At 37.3% G+C, this 19723-nt stretch overlaps 1 protein-coding gene across 3 annotated transcripts in view; it reads left to right on the top strand.

Moving 5' to 3' along the window:
• The window catches only part of SUGCT (succinyl-CoA:glutarate-CoA transferase), a 760453-nt gene that overhangs the window by 29327 nt on the left and 711403 nt on the right, over window positions 1-19723 (top strand). For all 3 annotated transcript variants that reach the window (XM_045053214.1, XM_011280299.4, XM_045053213.1), the window contains exons 4-6: window positions 8135-8220; window positions 9668-9718; window positions 17099-17219. In XM_045053214.1, coding sequence (XP_044909149.1) covers window positions 8135-8220; window positions 9668-9718; window positions 17099-17219 — 258 coding nt within the window. The remainder of the gene's footprint in view (window positions 1-8134; window positions 8221-9667; window positions 9719-17098; window positions 17220-19723) is intronic.

The raw sequence follows: 19723 nt of genomic DNA, 5'->3' as shown, positions 1-19723 counted from the left end.
CCCGACGCGGGGCTCGAACTCACGGACCCGACCTCGAGATCGTGACCTGGCTGAAGTCGGACGCTTAACCGACTGCGCCACCCAGGCGCCCCTAGGATTTTATTTTTAAGTAACCTCTATATCTAGCATGGGGCTTGTACTCACGACCCTGAGATCAAGCGTCTCATGCTCTTTTGACTGAGCAAGCCAGGCGCTGCAAACTAATGTTTTTTGTTGTTGTTGTTGTTGTTTGTTTTTAAGTGTATTTATTTATTTTGAGAGAGCGCAAGCAGGGGAGGGGCAGAGAGAGAGAGAGAGAGAGAGAGAGAGAGAGAGAGAGAGAGATAATCCCAAGCCGGCTCTGTGCTGTCAGAATGGAGCCCAACTCGGGAGCTGGACGCTTAACCAACTGAGCCACCCAAGCACTCTAATAACAGTTTTTAACTGGTTTTTGAAATATCCATGTACCTATATGTGGAATGAGGAGAGAATTGAATGAAATGTTTATTTTTTTTCTTCCATTCCTTACTTTCCTCTGAACCTATACTAGTGATTTCCTTTCACTTTTTTAAAGTGTTTTTTAAATTTTATTTTTGAAAGAGAGAGAGAGCGTGCGAGCTTGTGCCCATGTGCACATGACCAGGGAGTGGGGGGTGGGGAGAAGGGCAGAGAGAGGGAGACAGGGTCTGAACCAGGCTTCTCACTATCAGCACAGAGCCTGAAATGGGGCTGGAACCCATGAACTGCGAGAGCATGTCGTGAGCCGAAGACAGGCACCCCTCTTTTTACTTTTTATAAGTGCCAAGGGCTAAGGCTTAAGTCAGGTCCTTCACACACACCTGAAAGCCTCTGGTAGAAACTGAGATGCAGCTCGTAGTAACAGATGCTAACACTTGTCAGAGTACCATATACAGTTCTAAGCACTTTGCGTATATTAATTTATTTAATCTCTACAACAGCCTTATGGGTTGCTGTTATTATTCCTCGATTATAAATGAAAAGACAGGAGTCCTGGGTAGCTCAGTTGGTTGAGTGACTCTTGGTTTTGGCTCAGGTCATGATCTCATAGTTTGTGGGATGGAGCACTGAGTCAGGCTCTGTGCCGACAGCATGGAGTCTGTTTGGGATTCTTTCTCTCCCTCTCTCTCTGCCCATCTCTGGTGCCTGCTCTCTCTCTTTCTCTTTCTCTCAAAATAAATTTTAAAAAAGTTAAAAAAATAAATGAAAAGACAGAGACAAAGGGAGATAAAGCAGTTTGTCCAAAGTCACACAGGTAATAAGGAATATCCAGGCGCTCAGGTCTGGTCCTGGCCCTCCCTAGCCCCATACAAACCTTACTGTTGAGACTGAATTTAGAGTCGACCCTGCCACATTCCCTCACTGTGGGATGAAGGGAACGTGAGGAGGAGGGAGGGTAAAAGGGTCTTCCCTTTTAGCACACACAAGAAGGAGAGAGGGAAAGGAATCCAAGTCCTTCCAAAAGGAACCCAGATACTCCAATCCAAGTCATTCTTTTCTCTTTCTAGTAAAAGAAACATTTCTCATTATATGATTTTCAAGATTTTAAGCAAGAAACACCGAAGCTGAGATCAATTCTTTGTATTTGTTTTTCATCTGACATCTTTCCTATTTTTTCTTTCCCCTTTGTCCACCAGATAAACCTATTGTGTGTACATAATTCTCACTTTTATTTGGTGCTTTCTCAGTATTTTGGTGTTGAGCTCATGCTGGTATTGAAAGTGTCATGTTGTATGCTCTTTCTCTCCTGCAAGCACTTGAAGGGCACAGTCCATATTCTCCATATCCTCTACATCATCCTATTGTTTTGGAAGGTTTTAAAAGTTAGCATTATTATTTGTTCTTCAAGATCGGATCCATATGGATCTGGAACAGAATTACTAAATCAGTGAAAATGGTCTACCCTTGAATAGTGTGAGTATATCTGTAAGACCATAAGAGTCGAGTTTATTACATCACCTTATTAATTTCCCCTAAGTGATTAAATGCCATAAAGTAGAATACTTGGTGTGGAAGATTCATCTTCCTGATAAATAGATTTCTTAGGAGGCTGAAGCAAATTAGCAGAAGATTCTCTGATCAGCATGGGGAATATTACATATTATTCTGTTGTATAATCAGACCCTGTGTTTATCAGGCTCCAGGTGGTAGCTCCTGCTTTCAGGGATAATGCTTCAATTATCTAGATAGTGTTGTTCACCACTTTTGGTCATTGCTGGCTACATGCTGGCTACATGTTTACTTTCTAGCTGAATATCTGTTTTTTCTTTTCCACATTTCATAAAACTTTAATGTCCACACTGTTACGCAATTTCAACACGACAGCACTTTGTAATTTTAGCTGTTAGGTCTTCTAATCCTAGGTAGAGCATCTGATCTTCTCTCTCTTGCTATTTCAGTTGATCACTGGTTTACATATTTGTATTTATATTAATTTTAGAGATCATTATCCCCTGTTTACGTGGGCCTTATTTCTCCTTTGTACTTTTTCGGTTTTTCAGTGGGGGGCACCTTCCTTGTGTAGGCATTCCACAGTCCTACACTTGGTATCAAGCTTTGCTGCTAGCAGGTAGATGTTCATTGCTTTTTGCCTGACTGATTACTCTCTTTCCCTTAACCCTTCTGCCCAATGCATTTTATTGTTCATATTGTGTATTTAACAGTTTTGGGTTTTTGAGATAGTTGTTCAACCCAGATCTGAGGCGAAGTGGCTTGGCAGAGTTATCAAAGTTCAGTAGAGAACTAGTCTTTTCTCATGTCTGCTTCTCCTGTTCTTTAATTACATAGAATTGGTTACAGTTTTGGGACTTGGGACTTGGACTATTCTTATTTTTATAATCAAAGAGCAAATAAATTTTCTTCTCCTTCTTTCTGTAGAGTTACCTTAGTCTGTAACCTAGCTGAGTGAAGTGGACAGTGTAGGGCAGCAGATGATGTGACTGGGGTTCCTCGATTATCCCCTGTAGGCAGGGATATGAAGGCAGGGGTGTTGATCTTTTGGTCACTGCTGTGTCTGCTCTGCATAGAGCAGTGTCTGTGACATAGTTGGTACCCAATAAATACTTGCTGAGTGTCTTGAATGTGTTGAAATGTCATTTAAGAAAGGCAGTCTGAGATTTTATATGAGATCTCCAGATTTTGAAATCATGGCAGCTAGTTAAAAACTTTAAATTATGTGTGGGTCAAATAAGACATCTCTCAAACTGCCAGTTTTCCCAGTTTGTAACCTTTAGCCCTTATATCCTGTCATGTGCCATCAGTGCTGATTCTTTTTTTTTTTTTTTTTTAATGTTTACTTATTTTTGAGAGAGAGAGCGTGAAAGCGGGGAGGGGCAGAGAGAAGGGGAGACACAGAATCCAGAGTAGGCTCCCAACCGTGAGATCATGACCTGAGCGGAAGTCGGATGCTTAACCAACTAAGCCACCCGGCGCGCCCATCAGCACTGATTCTTTAGAGAGGCCATTGATCCTCTCCAAAGCCCTGGATACTTCCTAAAGACAGATGGGGCAGGAAAGCCCTGTAGGCCTTCAATTTAGATTCCTGACAATATCTCCACCTGAGATGAATGTAAACATTAAAATTTTTTTTTTTTCAACGTTTATTTATTTTTGGGACAGAGAGAGACAGAGCATGAACGGGGGAGGGGCAGAGAGAGAGGGAGACACAGAATCGGAAACAGGCTCCAGGCTCTGAGCCATCAGCCCAGAGCCTGACGCGGGGCTCGAACTCACGGACCGTGAGATCGTGACCTGGCTGAAGTCGGATGCTCAACCAACTGCGCCACCCAGGCGCCCCCACACATACCTTTTCCATGGAACCTCTAATTGGTTTACTACTAGAAGATTGCCTTTCTGGGATCTTGTAGTTTTATTTTTCCCCTGGTGTTTTGAGCATGCCATTCCTTTTGATACTTACCACTGATTGCTTTGTGTTGTTATTGGTTCATCTCCAGTTAGAACTAATGCTTCTTTTCTCCTCTGGCTTGTTGTCCTCTCTTTCTCTTATGAGGTTTGTCTTCCTTCCTTCCTTCCTTCCTTCCTTCCTTCCTTCCTTCCTTCCTTCCTTCCTTCCTTCACAAGTCTGTTCTTTGGCCTCTGTTTTGTTTTCCAAAAGGCTGTATTTGCTTTTCTTGATTAGTTTCAGTGGGTAAAGTCTACTGGGCCAATAGATTAATTATATCATTTAGATGAGATCAGAATTTAAACTTTAATTCATTCTCAAGTTCTCTCTTCTTGGGGGCTAGAGATAAATACTTTAACTATAATTACCTATATAATGATTAGTTTCTAATATCAATATTTAATCAGACTTTATAAAATTCTTAAGTGATACTATTTTGTGCCACTTAATCCTTGATTCATTTTCTGAGCTCTGTCTACGTTGTCAGTGGCTTTTTGTGCAAAGGAAACTTTTTTTCTGTAACTCTATAGTGTTGTCTTTGAATCTAACACAAACATATGACTTGAAGTAGATGTTCAGAAGAAAACACCCTATATTTTGATGGTTTTAAACTTTTACTTTGTAGCAAGACCTAGATGAGTAAAGTTTTATTCTAGAATAGTATTTTAAATTAAATAAATATGCTATTCATTTACTTATTTTGCCTTTTTTGATTTTTTATAACACATTTTTTTTTTTTTAAAGTAGGCTCCACACCAAGTGTGGAGCCCAACATGGGGCTTGAACTCAGGACCCTGAGATCAGATCAAGAGTTGAACTCAGGACCCTGAGCTAAGATCAAGAGTTGAACACTTAAATGACTTACTCACCCAGGTGCCCATATAACACATTTTTTTTTCCCAATTGTATTGAGAAATAGTTAGCACACATCACTGTGTAAGTATAAGGCACAGAACATGATGGTTTAATTTATATACTTAGTTATCGCGTTCTTACCACAATAGGTTCAGTTTACATCCCTCTTCTCTTGTAGACATGATAAGAAAAGAAAAAAGGAAAAAATTTTCTTCTTGTGATGAGAGCTATTAGGATTTACTCTCTCAATTTTTTTTTTTTTAGTATTTATTTTTTGGGAGAGTGCAAGCAGGGGAGAGGCAAAGAGAGGGGGACAGAGGATCTGAAGCAGGCTCTGCACTGATAGGCTGACAGCAGTGAGCCCGATGTGGGGCTCGAACTCACGAACCTTGAGATCATGACCTGAGCCAAGGTCAGACACTCAACTGACTGAGCCACCCAGATGCCCCTAGGATTTACTCTCTTAACAAATTTCCTGTATATCATACAGCAGTGTTAACTATAGTCATGATGCTGTACGTTATATCCCTCATACTTACTTGACCTTATGCCTGGCAGTTTGTACCTTTTGACCACCTTCCTCCAATCTCCCCTGCCCCCACCCTCTACCTCTGGTAACCACAGGTCAGATCTCTTATTCTATGAATTTGGTTTTTTTTTTTTTTAATTTTTTTTTTAATGTTTATTTATTTTTGAGACAGAGAGAGACAGAGCATGAATGGGGGAGGGTCAGAGAGAGAGGGAGACACAGAATCCGAAGCAAGCTCCAGGCTCTGAGCTGTCAGCACAGAGCCCAACCTGGGGCTCAAACTCACGGACTGTGAGATCATGACCTGAGCCGAAGTCGGACGCTTAACCGACTGAGCCACCCAGTCGGTTTTTTATTTTCTAAAATTCCACATATAAATGAGATCATACAATATTTGTCTTTATCTGAGTTATCTCATTTAGCATGATGCTTTCAAGTCCATCCATGTTGTCACAAATGGAGGATTTCCTCATTTTTTATGGCTTAATAATATTCCATTGTGTGTGTGTGTGTGTGTGTATGTGTGTGTGTATACATACAATTGTGTATATACTCCCTCTCTCTCTCTATATATATATACATATATATATATATACATATGTGTGTGTATATATATATATGTGTGTGTGTGTGTGTGTGTGTGTATATATATATATATATATATATATATATATATATATTGCAACTTTATCCATGCATCCATCAATGGACACAGGTGTTTTCATGTCTTGGCTATTGTGAATAATGCTGCTATGAACATAGGATGCATATCTTTTTGAGTTAGTGTTTTTGTTTCCTTTGGATATATTCCAGGAAGTGGAATTGCTGGATCATATTGTAGTTCTATTTTTAATTTTTTGAGGATATTTCATACTGTTTTCCATAGTGGCTGTACTGATTTACATTCCTACAAACAGTGCACAAGGGTTCCCTTTTATCTACATTCTTGCCAGCATTTGTTGTCTCTTGTCTTTTTGACGGTGGCCATTCTAACAGGTGTGAGGTTGTGGTTTTATTTTGCATTCTTGCAATGAATAGTGATGTTGAGCTTCTTTTTATGTACCTGTTGGTCTTTTGTCTATCTTTAGAAAAATGTCTTTTTGGGTCCTTTGCCCATTTAAAAAAATTTGTTTGTTTATGTATTTATTCATTTATTTTTGAGAGAGAGAGAGGGTGCATGTGAGCAAGGAGCAGAGAGAGAGGTAGAGAGAGAGGTAGAGAGAGAGAAGTGGGACTCACCTGAAGTGGGGCTTAAGCTCACCCAACACGGGGCTTGAACTCAGGAACTGTGAGATCATGACCTGAGTTGAAGTCTGACACTTAACTGACTGAGCTACCCAGGTGCCCCCTTTTGCCCATTTTTTAATTGGGTTATTTGTTTTTTAGCTGTTGACTTGTGTGAGTTCTTTAGATGTTTGGGTATTAACCTGTTATGAGCTATATGATTTGCAAATATTTTTTCCCCATTCTGTAAGTTGTCTTTTCACTTCAACAAAGTGAAATGGTTTCTTTTGCTGTGCAGAAGCTTTTCAGTTTGATGCAGTCTTCACTTGTTTATTTTAGATTTTATTGCTTGGTACTTTGGTGTCAAATCCAAAAAAAATCATTAACCAAGACCCATGTCAAGGAACTTTGTTCCTATGTTTTTTCTAGGAGTTTCATGCTTTTAGCTCTTAAAGTTGTCTTTAACTCATTTAACTCAGTTAACTCATTTTGAGTTAATTTAAAACATTGTTTTAAGGTTTGTTTATTTTTGAGAGAGAGAGAGAGAGAGAGAGAGAGAGAGAGAGAGAGAGTAAGAGAGTCAGAGCATGAGTGGGGGAGGGGTTGAGAGAGAAGGGACTCAGAATCTGAAGCAGGCTCCAGGCTCCAGGCTCTGAGCTGTCAGCACGAAGCCTGACACAGGGCTTGAACTAACGAACCATGAGATCATGACCTGAGTTGAAGTCAGACACTAAATCAACTGATCCACCCAGGTGCCCCTTCTTTGAGTTAATTTTTGTGAGTGATGTGTGGTGTAAGATATAGGTTCAGTTTCATTATTTTACATGTGAATATCCAATTATCCCAGCACCATTTGTTGAAAAGACTATCTTTTTTTCATTGAGTGTTCTTGGCTCTCTTGTCAAATTGAAGCTTAGTTTGATTTTTCTAAAATTTTCTCCATTGTTGTTTCCCTGCTCTATTTTTCTGCAATGGTCTACCCTCACTTTGGACCCAATTCTCATTGTCTTCATTTTCAGACCATTCTTTTTATCTTCTCTTCAGTGGTTAGTTGATTTTATTTAAATCATTAAATATTAGTTGACCATATATGCTTGGTTTATTTCTGGGATTTCACAAAAATTTATAGATTTATTTATTTATCATTGTTCTTAAGATGCCATTTTATTATAAAATCTCACTTACCATTATTCTGATTTAAATAATATTTAACAAAAATCTTTTGCAGACTCAGCATTTCTTTGTACATTTAATGCTGAGAAACACCCAAAGAGCTGACCAACTTGCTTGCCAAAAATTGAGAGTGATTCTTTTAGATTTGTCATTTATTAATTTTTTTTCAGATTTGCTATTTATTAAATCTAAAGACTGCTAGTAGGGCATTTCTTTCTGGATTTTGACTTTTAGGAATGGCTTCTAGTGAAAGATGATTTGGAAGGATTTCATTATTAACATGAGCAGGTTGAGTTTGGACAGTTCCAGCAAGTTCTTATGGCCCCTCTAGATTGCCAATTCCACTGAATTGAGCTGATTTTGTTTAGGCATCTGTGAATGTATATGATGGGTTGGTTTGAATGTCTTATGATGTTTCAGAGATAAAGATTAATAGCTCATACTGTTATTTTCAGGAGCTGGTGATGATACACGAACTTGGGGGCCACCTTTTGTGGGGACAGAAAGTACTTATTTTCTCAGTGTTAATCGAAATAAAAAAGTAAGAATATTTCTTTCTTTGATTTTTGTAATAGTAAAACTTTAGGTATTACCTTGGTTCATTCATTTCTACCCTTTTTTTTGTATATATAAATAATATTTCAAATAAGATGAAATTTTATTCATTCACCAGTTACCAAATAGAAACAATAGAGTTTTTTGAAACTAATATTCCTTCTCGACTAACTTAAAAATTTGATGAAAATTTATAATGGTTTATAATGGGTATTACCTTGGTTCATTCATTTCTACCCTTTTTTTTGTATATATAAATAATATTTCAAATAAGATGAAATTTTATTCATTCACCAGTTACCAAATAGAAACAATAGAGTTTTTTGAAACTAATATTCCTTCTCGACTAACTTAAAAATTTGATGAAAATTTATAATGGTTTATAATGGGAATAATTTTATTAGAGGAAGAAATCATTTGATTCTCTACATTTCATTCTTTTGGAGATTGCTAATTGCCTAACACTTGATATAGTTTGAAAAATTTTTTGTATAATCCTTGCTTGTGGGGAATAAGCTTAGGACTTCCCTGAGCTTTCATCAATGGGTTAACTAGGCATAAAGAATTAGAAAGCCATAGGATGTACACACCCAAGTTTGGGTAAACAAGATTAGGTGAATAAGATTAGGTAAACAGGGCAAAGGCCCCCAGTATAGGACAAAGGTATAGGAATAGGGAATTTTAGGATGAAAACATCCAAGATGAGGTAAACAAGATTAGGTATTCAGGGTGGAAACCCCCTCCCCCCCCCAACTTAGTACAATAGCAGAAAGCTGCTTTCACAGAAGGAAGGACCAAATTAGGTAAACAGGTAAATAGAGGTGTAGACCCCTATGGGCCAGCGAAGTTGCTAACTAGCAAAAGAAAGATACTTTGTTGACCCTGAGATAGCATGCTCTTGTCCCCTAGGCCAGTTTAGGCAAACAGAGGTGGGGCCTCATGTCTGCTGTAAACAACCTTCTGCCTGGAGCCAGGATTTTGTTTTGTATTGACCCAAACCCCTAACACCACATATCTTCAAAATCTCCTTTCTCTCATGTCCATGAGGTAATATTCATGATTCATCGTCTCTTTGTGCACATCCATCACCACATTTTTAAGCCTTCTGATCCTAAGAAAAACAGAGCAAGGACCCTTACTCAGGCTTTTGTCTCCTCCTGGACATTAGCTTCACTTGCATTTTTAATCCTGTGTCCCAGTTTCTTGCTGGACAAGAGAGAACTCCAGACCCAGAGTCTATGACACTTGCTATCATCCTAACATATCTGCATTGCAAATAAAATCAGTAAAGATAATTTAAATGTTTCTTCATGAGGAAAATACATTTGTTTTAAGAAGAGAATCTATGCTATGGATGGCTCCCTTATTGAACTGTTAGTACTATGAAAAACATTTATGATACTATTTTAAGATATATATATTTTAATTTTTAGAGTATAGCTGTTAATATCAAGGATCCAAGAGGGGTGAAAATCATCAAAGAGGTACAGTATGCTCTATGGAAGGCATCTTGTCACTTGGGTTGTAATTGGGGATTTGAACATCAGAGTAAAAGTGTTTTAAAAATTTATTTCATTTGCAATCTCTAATTTTGCTATGAATGCTATTTGGGAATTTAACTTTACTTTTATCGTAAGTAAAATATGCTTTATAATTTCTCATATGTTGTGTATAATGTTTCTCTACAGTGTGTAAGTGTTCAGTTAATACTAGCTACTATTGACTGAATCCCTACTCTGCATCAGATCTTAGGCTTGGGCACTTACAGTATATCTCCTCAAATCCTCAGAATTTTATTTGTAAATGAAGTATTAGGATCCTCATTTTCATGGGAGGGAAATGAGCCTCATGGGGCTCAAGTGTTGCTCCAAAGATCACATAGCTAGTAAAGGGAAGAGCTGGAATTTTAACCCAGGTCACATCACTGGAGAGCTCAAGCTTTTTCTAACCCTTATTCAGATGGCTAATATATCCAGACCTAATCTGAGCATCTTTTCTTGAGAGGCAAGATTGTGTGATGGTTTGGTGCACACCTTAGTGTTCCAGTGCTGAGATTCAATTCCTGCCTTCTCTACTTACTAGCTATGTGACTGCAGGTAGGTTACTTAAGTTTATTTTTTGATTGTTACTTAACATTTTTTTTTAAGTGTTTGTTTATTTAGAGAGAATGAGCAGGGGAGGGGCAGAGAGAGAGGGTAAGAGAGAGAGAATCCCAAGTAGGCTTTATGCTCAGCATGGAGCCCGACATGGGGGCTCGATCTCACAGCCGTGAGATCATAACTTAAGCTGAAATCAAGAGTTGGAAGATTGACTGAGCCACCCAGGCGCCCCTTAGTTAACATCTTTATGCCCTTCATTCCTTACCAGTAAAATGGGGATACTAATAGTACCTGCGTCTGAAACTTGTTAGAATTGAGTTGATATGTGTGAAATATATAGAAGAGTGTTTGCCATAGTTAGTACTCATTAAGTATTAGCTATTGTTGTTCTTTTTTTTATTAAAAAAATTTTTTTTTAATATTTATTTTTGAGACAGAGAGAGACAGAGCATGAATGGGGGAGGGTCAGAGAGAGAGGGAGACACAGAATCTGAAGCAGGCTCCAGGCTCTGAGCTGTCAGCACAGAGCCCGACGCAGAGCTCGAACTCATGGACCGTGAGATCATGACCTGAGCCAAAGTCGGATGCTTAACCGACTGAGACACCCAGGCGCCCCTATTATTGTTGTTCTTGATGCACATGAAATTGGATTCATCATGTGAGATAGAACTTGCTTGCTGTCTTTGTTAAAGTTTAAAATCTACCCTAGTGGATGTACTTGATTAGAGAACCAAATCCCCAAATTTGTTTCATATCAAAGCGTCAACTTTGACATCATTGCTCTGTTGGCTACTTTCCTTATCTATCTGGCTGATTGAGAGATAATTTCTTTTAATCATTAGGATTAGAATCAGTGACCATCCGCTTTGGATCTCATGGGTCATTCCAACAAATTTAGAATTTTTGTTTACTAGATATATTTTGAACACAAGGTGTGGTAATTGTCCTGATCTTAGTGCCTTATTTCCACATATCTTTTCTACAGTATAACTTACGTTTTTTTTTTGTTTGTTTGTTTTCTTTTTCAATTGAACCTTAGTTTGATTTTTCTAAATTTTTCTCCATTGTTGTTGCCCTGCTCTATTTTTTCTGCAATGGCCTACCCTCACTTGGAACCCAATTCCCATTGTCTGCATTCTCAGACCATTCTTTTTATTTTCTCTTCAGTGGTTAGTTGATTTTATTTAATTTTGTTTTAGGCAATTGTTCTTGCCTCAATTCTTCTTTCTGTCCTGTCTCTCAGTTTCATCTTTAGTGTTCATAGCTCCTGCTTCTTTGCTTCTATTTCAGGGCATTCTGATATTTTATCCTCAAAAGTCAAGGTTTCAGATTTGATTAAACCCATACTTTGCAATTTCATTAGAGCTTCTCAATGAGGCAGTATTTGGGTGGAGTTCATAACTCTTGCTACTAAGACATAAATGTACATTTGAGTATTTTGGACCTGCTTGTGTAGTTCAGACCAAAGTAAATGAATCTCCAGGACTTCCTTCTAATTCTCCTTGGATCTTGCCAGTTTTCTACTATACTGTAACAACTTTAAATAAATTTCATCATGGGCTTGATTTCTCTTCATGTCTGATTGATAACAATAAAGTATATTTCAACTCATATTAAACTTAAATAGATTGTATGGGGACATAATTCATATCCATTGCTGGTTGTACCATTCATGTTATGTATCTTATTGCCTAGGGGAAAAATTATCTTTTGCTTAGTCTTTTTAATCTTTCTGGCATGGATTTCTCTTTTAGCTTAAGAGTAGTAAAACAACCTCTGTATACAGACCGTGGTGGCTATGATTGCTAACATAATGAGTTTAGTTTATAGAAATAGTTCCAAAGTAGCTTACAAACCAATCAGCTGGATACATGAGAGCTCCAAAAAATATGACTCCTTTGTACAAGGCTAACCAAAAACAGCTTGTGCAAAAAACAAAACTCTGCTTCGAAAATCTATGTAGAGCCTGGTATTTTCATGGCAATATGATTTGATAACTTTCTAATATGTCATTTATATTTCAAATAATTCTCTATGTTAGTCAATAGTCACAATATCCATATTGTGTGCACATATTATGGTCCATAGAGCAATGTCATGGATTTTATTTTCTTCCAACATTTTATTATGAAAAATTCAAACGTACAGAAAAGTTGAAAGAATAGTATAATGAACTTTCAATAACCCTATCCTACATGTAATAATTTTAATATTTTGCTATATTTGCATATTTACATATGTATACCTAGGTGTGTGTGTGTGTGTGTGTGTGTGTGTGTGTGTGTGTGTGTTTGAACTATTTTAAAGTGGGAGATATCATGAAACTTGGCACTTAAATCTTTTAGAATACATTTCTTACCAGTAAGCACATTATTTGATATAACATTTAAAAAATTACTGTACTATTTCTGATCTCTAGTCTGTTCTTAAATTACATCTAATAAAGATAACTCAGAATTAGATACTCTATATTTCAAATGAATTTTAGTTCTTATTTACTCTGTGACTAGAGGAAAGAATTTTTTATATCTCCTTTCAGAAAGAAAAAAGATAGTAGGTTCTCTAAGTCATACAAAATTGTGCTTGCTTTTTATTCTGGGCCAGATTCTAGAATAGATTTTTTCAATGATTTGTAAGCACTTAGATGAGGAAGAGGATATAATACCAGTAAAACTGGGAACTAGTCTTCTTCTCTCCCTTTATTTCCTGGTAGATCATTGTATCAGGGAAATGCAGTAAACATTTGGTCTCTACTGAGGTAACTATCACATATAATACTTGTAGTTAGTGTGGAGATCAATTTCTCATGGCTCTGAGTTTTGCACTATTTTCTTAGAATACTTATGAATGATTAGCTAAAGCTGTAGGGAATAGATATAATCTTGAAATGGGTGAATATCCTAAAACAGAGAGGGAGAGAGAATATGGTCAATGACAGACCAGCTTGGAATCAATATCTAGTAAGTGGCTAGTACATATCTAAAATAAATATTTGTAAAATGGAGAAAGGAATAATTTCTGCCCTATAAACTTTTTTGGGGTATTTCTTAATAAATAAATATCAAAATGCATACATGTTGATTTCTTGGGTAATCATAAAAAAACTACTGTGCATCTTTATTAGTAGAAATATTTAGCTCTTAAACTCAACTTTTCTGTATTTTTCTTGTAATGTTGTAGAGCCAGACTACATGGTACTCTGAGCACAGCTCTTTTTAGTTACCATTTTTTTTTCATGTTACCCAAGAAATAATACAAGTTCATGCAAAGACATTAATATTTTAGTATATCATATCCAATCTCTTTATGTCCTTGTATACTCATTTTTCCCGAAAACGTGAGATAATACCATGTATATTGTTTTTTAATCTGCTTTTTTTGGTTACTTGAAATATTTTTATACTTTTATATTAATATAAATTACTCATTATATTTATTTCCTTCTGTTATTGAAATAGTGCATTTGTTTGTGGTTCATCTATATACTTTATGTAGATTGAGATGTGATTTAGGATTCCTTAGAAGTCTAAAAATACAAATACCTTACATAGTTAAAAAATTTTTTGTTGTGGTAAAATATATAGAGCATAAAAATTTCCATTTTAACCATTTTTAAGTACACAGTTCAGTGGCATTAATATATTCCTAATACTGTACAATCAGCACTGCTATTGTTTTTAAATGTTTTATTTATTTTGAGACAAAGAGATAGAGAGTGAGCAGGGGAGGGGCAGAGAGAGTGAGGGAGACAGAGAATCCCAAGCAGGCTCTGCAACTGTCAGTACAGAGCCTGATGTGGGGCTTGAACTCACGAACCATGAGATTATGATCTGACCGGAAACCAAGAGTTGGACGCTTAACCGACTGAGCCACCCAGGTGGCCCACTACTATCTATTTCTAAAATGTTGCATCACCCCAGACAGAAACTGTATCCATTAAGCAATAATTCCACTTCCCACTCACTCCAGCCCCTGATAATCTCTCATCTACTTTGTGTCTCTATGGGTTTGCCTATTGTGAGTATTTTATATAAGTGAAATTATACAATATTTGTATTTTTGTGTCTGATTAATGTCATTTAGCATAATATTAAAAAAAAATTTTTTAAACGTTTATTCGCCCCTGAGACAGAGAGAGTCAGAGGATGAATGGGGGAGGGTCAGAGAGAGAGGGAGACACAGAATCTGAAACAGGCTCCAGGCTCTGAGCTATCAGCACAGAGCCCAACGCGGGGCTTGAACTCACGGACCGCGAGATCATGACCTGAGCCGAAGTCGGACGCCCTTCCGACTGAGCCACCCAGGAGCCCATTTAGTATAATATTTTAAAGGTTTGTGTATGTTCTAGCATGTATCAGAACTTCATTCTCTTTTTATGACTAACATTCCACTTTATGGATGGATACATTTGTCTGCTGATGGACACTTGGATTATTTCCACCTTTTGGCTATTGCAAATAATACTGCTGCCTTGAACATTGGCATACAAGTATCTGTTCGGGTCCCTGATTTTAGTTCTTTTGAGCATATACCTAGGAGAGGCATTGCTGGGTCATATGGTAATTCTATGTTTAACTTCTTGGGGAACCACACAGAGTTTTTAAAAATTAAATAATTCATTAAATGTCATTTGCATAAGGTGCAATATAGTGCGCCATGCAGAATATATGCAGCAAGAGATGACCAGTGTAGAAGTCTAGATGTGTTTGATGTAGTTTGTTTTCTTTACAGCCCACAAGAGTGCCTTGTCAATACTAAATAGAGGCTCAGAAGAATTTGTGGAATAAATTAAAGTGTACCATTTTGTTTTATTTAAAATAAACACTTGGCCTTCCTCCAAATCCCTAAGCAAGCAGTACTTGGTAGAATCATTAACAATAAATAAGTAAATGCATCTTTATTGGGACTCTCCCTGTATGGAGTTGCTTACAAACAGCTCAAATGTTATTTGGTACCTGAAATTTGGAAAGACACCTATATGGCTTGAGATTTGGAGTGCATACTTCAACCTTTCTATCTCTGTCCTATGTCTTAATATATTTACCATTTCTCTCCAGAGAAGTGTTTACCTGGCTCCTGGTGCCACTGTTTCAGGAGCTCTGGAGGATGACAGCTTATTTCCTTGAGATGTTTCCTGAGATCTCCTCCCTCCAAATTTTGTTAAATCTGACAATTCCGTATATATATTCCAAACTCAGTGACACAGTAACATATAGGCATTCAGTTTATTTACATGTTTCCATCTAAAGTTGATGCAATTCAGTCTTTTTAATCTAGAGCAGAGGTTTGTAGATAATGTGGGTCATATCAGGTTTGTTTCTGTATGGTCCTTGGACTAAGAATCGATTTTACATTTTTAAAGATTGCTGAAGGAAAATAAAGAAGAGTATCTGACAGGGAATGTATGTGGCCTTCAAAGGCTGAAATATTTACTATTTGACCTTTTATGGAAAAAGTTTGCCCATCTTTCTTTTTTTTTTTTTTTCAACGTTTATTTATTTTTGGGACAGAGAGAGACTGAGCATGAACGGGGGAGGGGCAGAGAGAGAGGGAGACACAGAATCGGAAACAGGCTCCAGGCTCTGAGCCATCAGCCCAGAGCCTGACGCAGGGCTTGAACTCACAGACCGTGAGATCGTGACCTGGCTGAAGTCGGACGCTTAACCAACTGCGCCACCCAGGCGCCCCAGTTTGCCCATCTTTTATCTAGAGTCTTACTCTATTACATTAGTTTGTATGCGTGGATATATTTAAGTCTATGTCACCATGGCAATTAAAAAAATTGTTGAAGAGTTTTTAGGCACTTGAATATGTTCAAGAATTACTGTAATGGGGGCCCTGGCTGGTGGAGTATGTGATTCTTGATCTTGGGATTGTAGGTTCGAGCCCCACGTTGGGTGTAGAGATTACTTAAAAATAAATTCTTTAAAAAAAGGATTACTGTAATGAATTTCTCTGGGTGAAATAGTATAATTTTTGGATGACTTTAAAACATACCTTAAAAGATGTGTAGTCACAATTGAAATTTTGAAAATTTAAGGTTAAGGTTTACAGTGGTTCATTGTCCTCAAATTCGGATTGCAGTGATCTGGGAATCAAAATCTGGGCCTTGTTTCTGACTTACTGATTCACTGAGCTATGGTTTAATATGCATATTTATATATATTATATATGTATATATGTATATTATATTAATATGAATATATATATTTAAATGATTCATTAAATACATTTAGAACTCTTTGGAAAGGAAGCATCTGAAAAGTATGAAGACATTTCTGAATCATGTTTACATGTATTAAACACCTATATGTTCAGGTTGTAATGAGGAACATTACATAGTGACCATGATGAATAGCAAAAAACATCATATTTAGTTTTTTATAAAGGGTTTAAAAGATGTTTTTCATATATTTTTATACATATATTTTACCTTTCCTACTGAAACTTCTGAGAATATGTTGGGACCATGTAACCTAGATATTTCTTACATTTAACATAAGCAGAATCCACTTAACGCCACGGTAGTTACCGAATATTTTAATGGCCATTGTTTTATTGGCAGTAATAGCTCAAGTAGTTGACCAGAGCCTTTATGTTTATTTAATTCTACTTTGTAATTCTACTTTTCTTGTTGTTTTTCTGGACTATTACAAAGTGAAGATCAACTGTGTTTACTGAAATTAGAATTGTGTCATGTGGGGGCTTGTTGAAAGTCTGGAAGGTCCCTGAAGAAGTCTGACTCATCTTCACCTCTTTCCTCAGCTCGCAGCTGTTTGTGATGTGTTTGTGGAAAACTATGTCCCTGGCAAACTGTCTGCAATGGGCCTAGGATATGAAGATATAGACAAGATTGCTCCTCACATCATCTATTGTTCCATCACAGGTATCTGTACCCCACACCCTCCCCAGTGAGTAGACTTTTCAGTTATTGGGTTTCTTTATGTACGTAAGAAACCTCTTGCTAGTGTTGGCTTTCCTGAAGTGATTCCGTTCTCCCTTGCCCTCACCCCCAACTCATCGTTAAAGAACATTAACCTAAATGAAGATTTTCATGCTTTGATTGGCTGTTTGTATTTCTTCTTGTATTGTATGTCTGTAGTTTTTTGCCCATTTTTCTACTGATATTCTACAAACATTTACGAAGTACTGTTATTAATTAATACATAGAAATATAGGTGAAATATTAGCTGGCTTTAAGATAGCACAGGGTCTCGGGGCGCCTGGGTGGCTCAGTTGGTTGAGTGTCTGACTTCAGCTCAGGTCATGATCTCACACTCTGTGAGTTAGAGCCCCGTGTCAGGCTGTGTGCTGATAGCTCAGAGACTGGAGCCTGCTTCAGATTCTGTGTCTCCCCCTCCCCTGTTCATGCTCTGTCTCTCTCTGTCTCAAAAAAAAAAAAAAAAAAAAAACATTAAGAAAAAAGATAGCACAGGATCCCAACATATCCCTTTAATATATTCAAAAGCATTAAGCCAGGTGAAGGAAAAAGGTGCTTTATATATAGTCTTCCAGATTGTTGAGCCGGTGAACAGTGTGTGTGTGTGTGTGTGTGTGTGTGTGTGTGTGTGTGTGTGTGTGTGTGTCTTTAGGTCCAAAAGAAAAAAGTCATTATATTAGTTAAGTTTTCTATTTTATAAGCAATTATGTATTAATTAGGGATGCAATATAGAGAGGTGGCTCTGAAAATTCCAAGTTACATTGATAGTTTTTGTCAGAAAACTTTCTTAATATTTTCAGTCTTTATTCATTCATCTTCTAAATATTTACTGCAGGCCTATGATCTGCCAGGCAATATTCTAAGGTCCTGGGATGTAGCACTGAATAACACGTATTTATACTTTCATTGAGGTTTGCATTATAGGTTAGGGAGATAGATAGTAAATACAGAAACAAAAACATTCTTTTGTTTTTGTCTTTTATAATTGAACCCAGTAGTGATAAGGGCAAAAGAGAAAGAAAGTAGGGCGAGGGGGATGAGGTGAGGAGGAGCTATTTTATGCTTGGAAGTAAGAGAAGTTTCCCTTGATAAGGTGACATTTGAGCAGAGACCTGGATGAAGTAAAGGAGTGAATCATGTAGATATTGGCAAAGATGGTTTCAGGAAAGAAAAACAGCAAGTGCAGGGGCACCTGGGTGGCTCAGTCGGTTGAGCGACCGACTTTGGCTCAGGTCATGATCTCACAGTTTGTGAGCTGACAGCTCAGAGCCTGGAGCCTGCTTCAGATTCTGTGTCTCCCTCTCTCTCTCTGCCCCTCTCCCACTCATGCTCTGTCTCTCTCTGTCTCAGAAATAAATAAACATAAAAAAAATAAAAATAAAACAGCAAGTGCAAAGGACCTGAGGCAGGAATGTGCTGGGCATGTTTGAGGACCAGCAAGGCAGAGTGAGCCAAGAGGAATGTAATAGGAAGAAACTCAGGGAGATGTTGGTTAGCACGATCATGAAGAGTTCAGGGTGACTCTTACTGAAGGAGTTTGACTTTTATTTTGAATAAGTGTATAAGCCAATGGAGTGTTTTGAGCAGAAGAATGATATGATGTGACATTTTTTTTTTTTTTTTAAGGATGAGTTTAGCTACCGTGTTGAGAAAAAGATTGTAGAAGACAAGGGTAGAAGTGGAAGAACAATTGTGAAGCTATTGAACTAGTCCAGGCTAGAGATGTTGGTGGCCTGAATTAGAGTAGTCATGGTAGAGGTAGTTGAAGAGTGATAGGATTAAAGATATCTGTTAGTCATAAAGTAATAACCAAAATACTTCTGTTTCTATGCATTCGGGTTACTTGGGATACAATAATATGTTGATTGTGACATATTGCTTTAGTAAAAATAGTGCTTTTCATGGTATAGTTTTGTGGTGCTATTTTCATATAAATTAGGCTATAACTGCAATGTTTGACTGATATTATTTTAGAGAGGATGAAGGGCCCAATGATCATTAACTTCTCTACTGAATCAGCATGAGAGACAGAGTCTGTACATAGTAGATGACTCTTTGCCTCTAGATCTGAGTCTTTCTTAGATGTGCTATTTTATAGACCTGTAATCACACTTTTGTTTTTGTATCTGTATGACAATATTTATATGTGTCAGAGAGAGGGAAAGATTTTTCCCTAAAATATCACAGTCCAATGGAAACGTTGAAGTCTGAATTATTAAAATAGGTAAAATATTATCTTCTGAATTATCCTGTTATAAAAATGCTATGTAATTGGCAAATGCAAAATCTCATATGACAGTAAGTCTTTATTTCTCATTCTCATGAATTTGGGTTGGCTGCGATTTGGCTGATCTATGACTGGTTAGATTGGGCTCCAAGTTTTATGTTGGGCGCCTGGCCTGTTCTCCATGTCTCTTATACTCTTTGGATCAGTGGCTACCAAATGCATC

The sequence above is a fragment of the Felis catus genome, chromosome A2, assembly GCF_018350175.1.
Source record: "Felis catus isolate Fca126 chromosome A2, F.catus_Fca126_mat1.0, whole genome shotgun sequence".
NCBI lineage: Eukaryota > Metazoa > Chordata > Mammalia > Carnivora > Felidae > Felis > Felis catus.
This window is presented reverse-complemented; position numbering and strand designations above follow the sequence as displayed.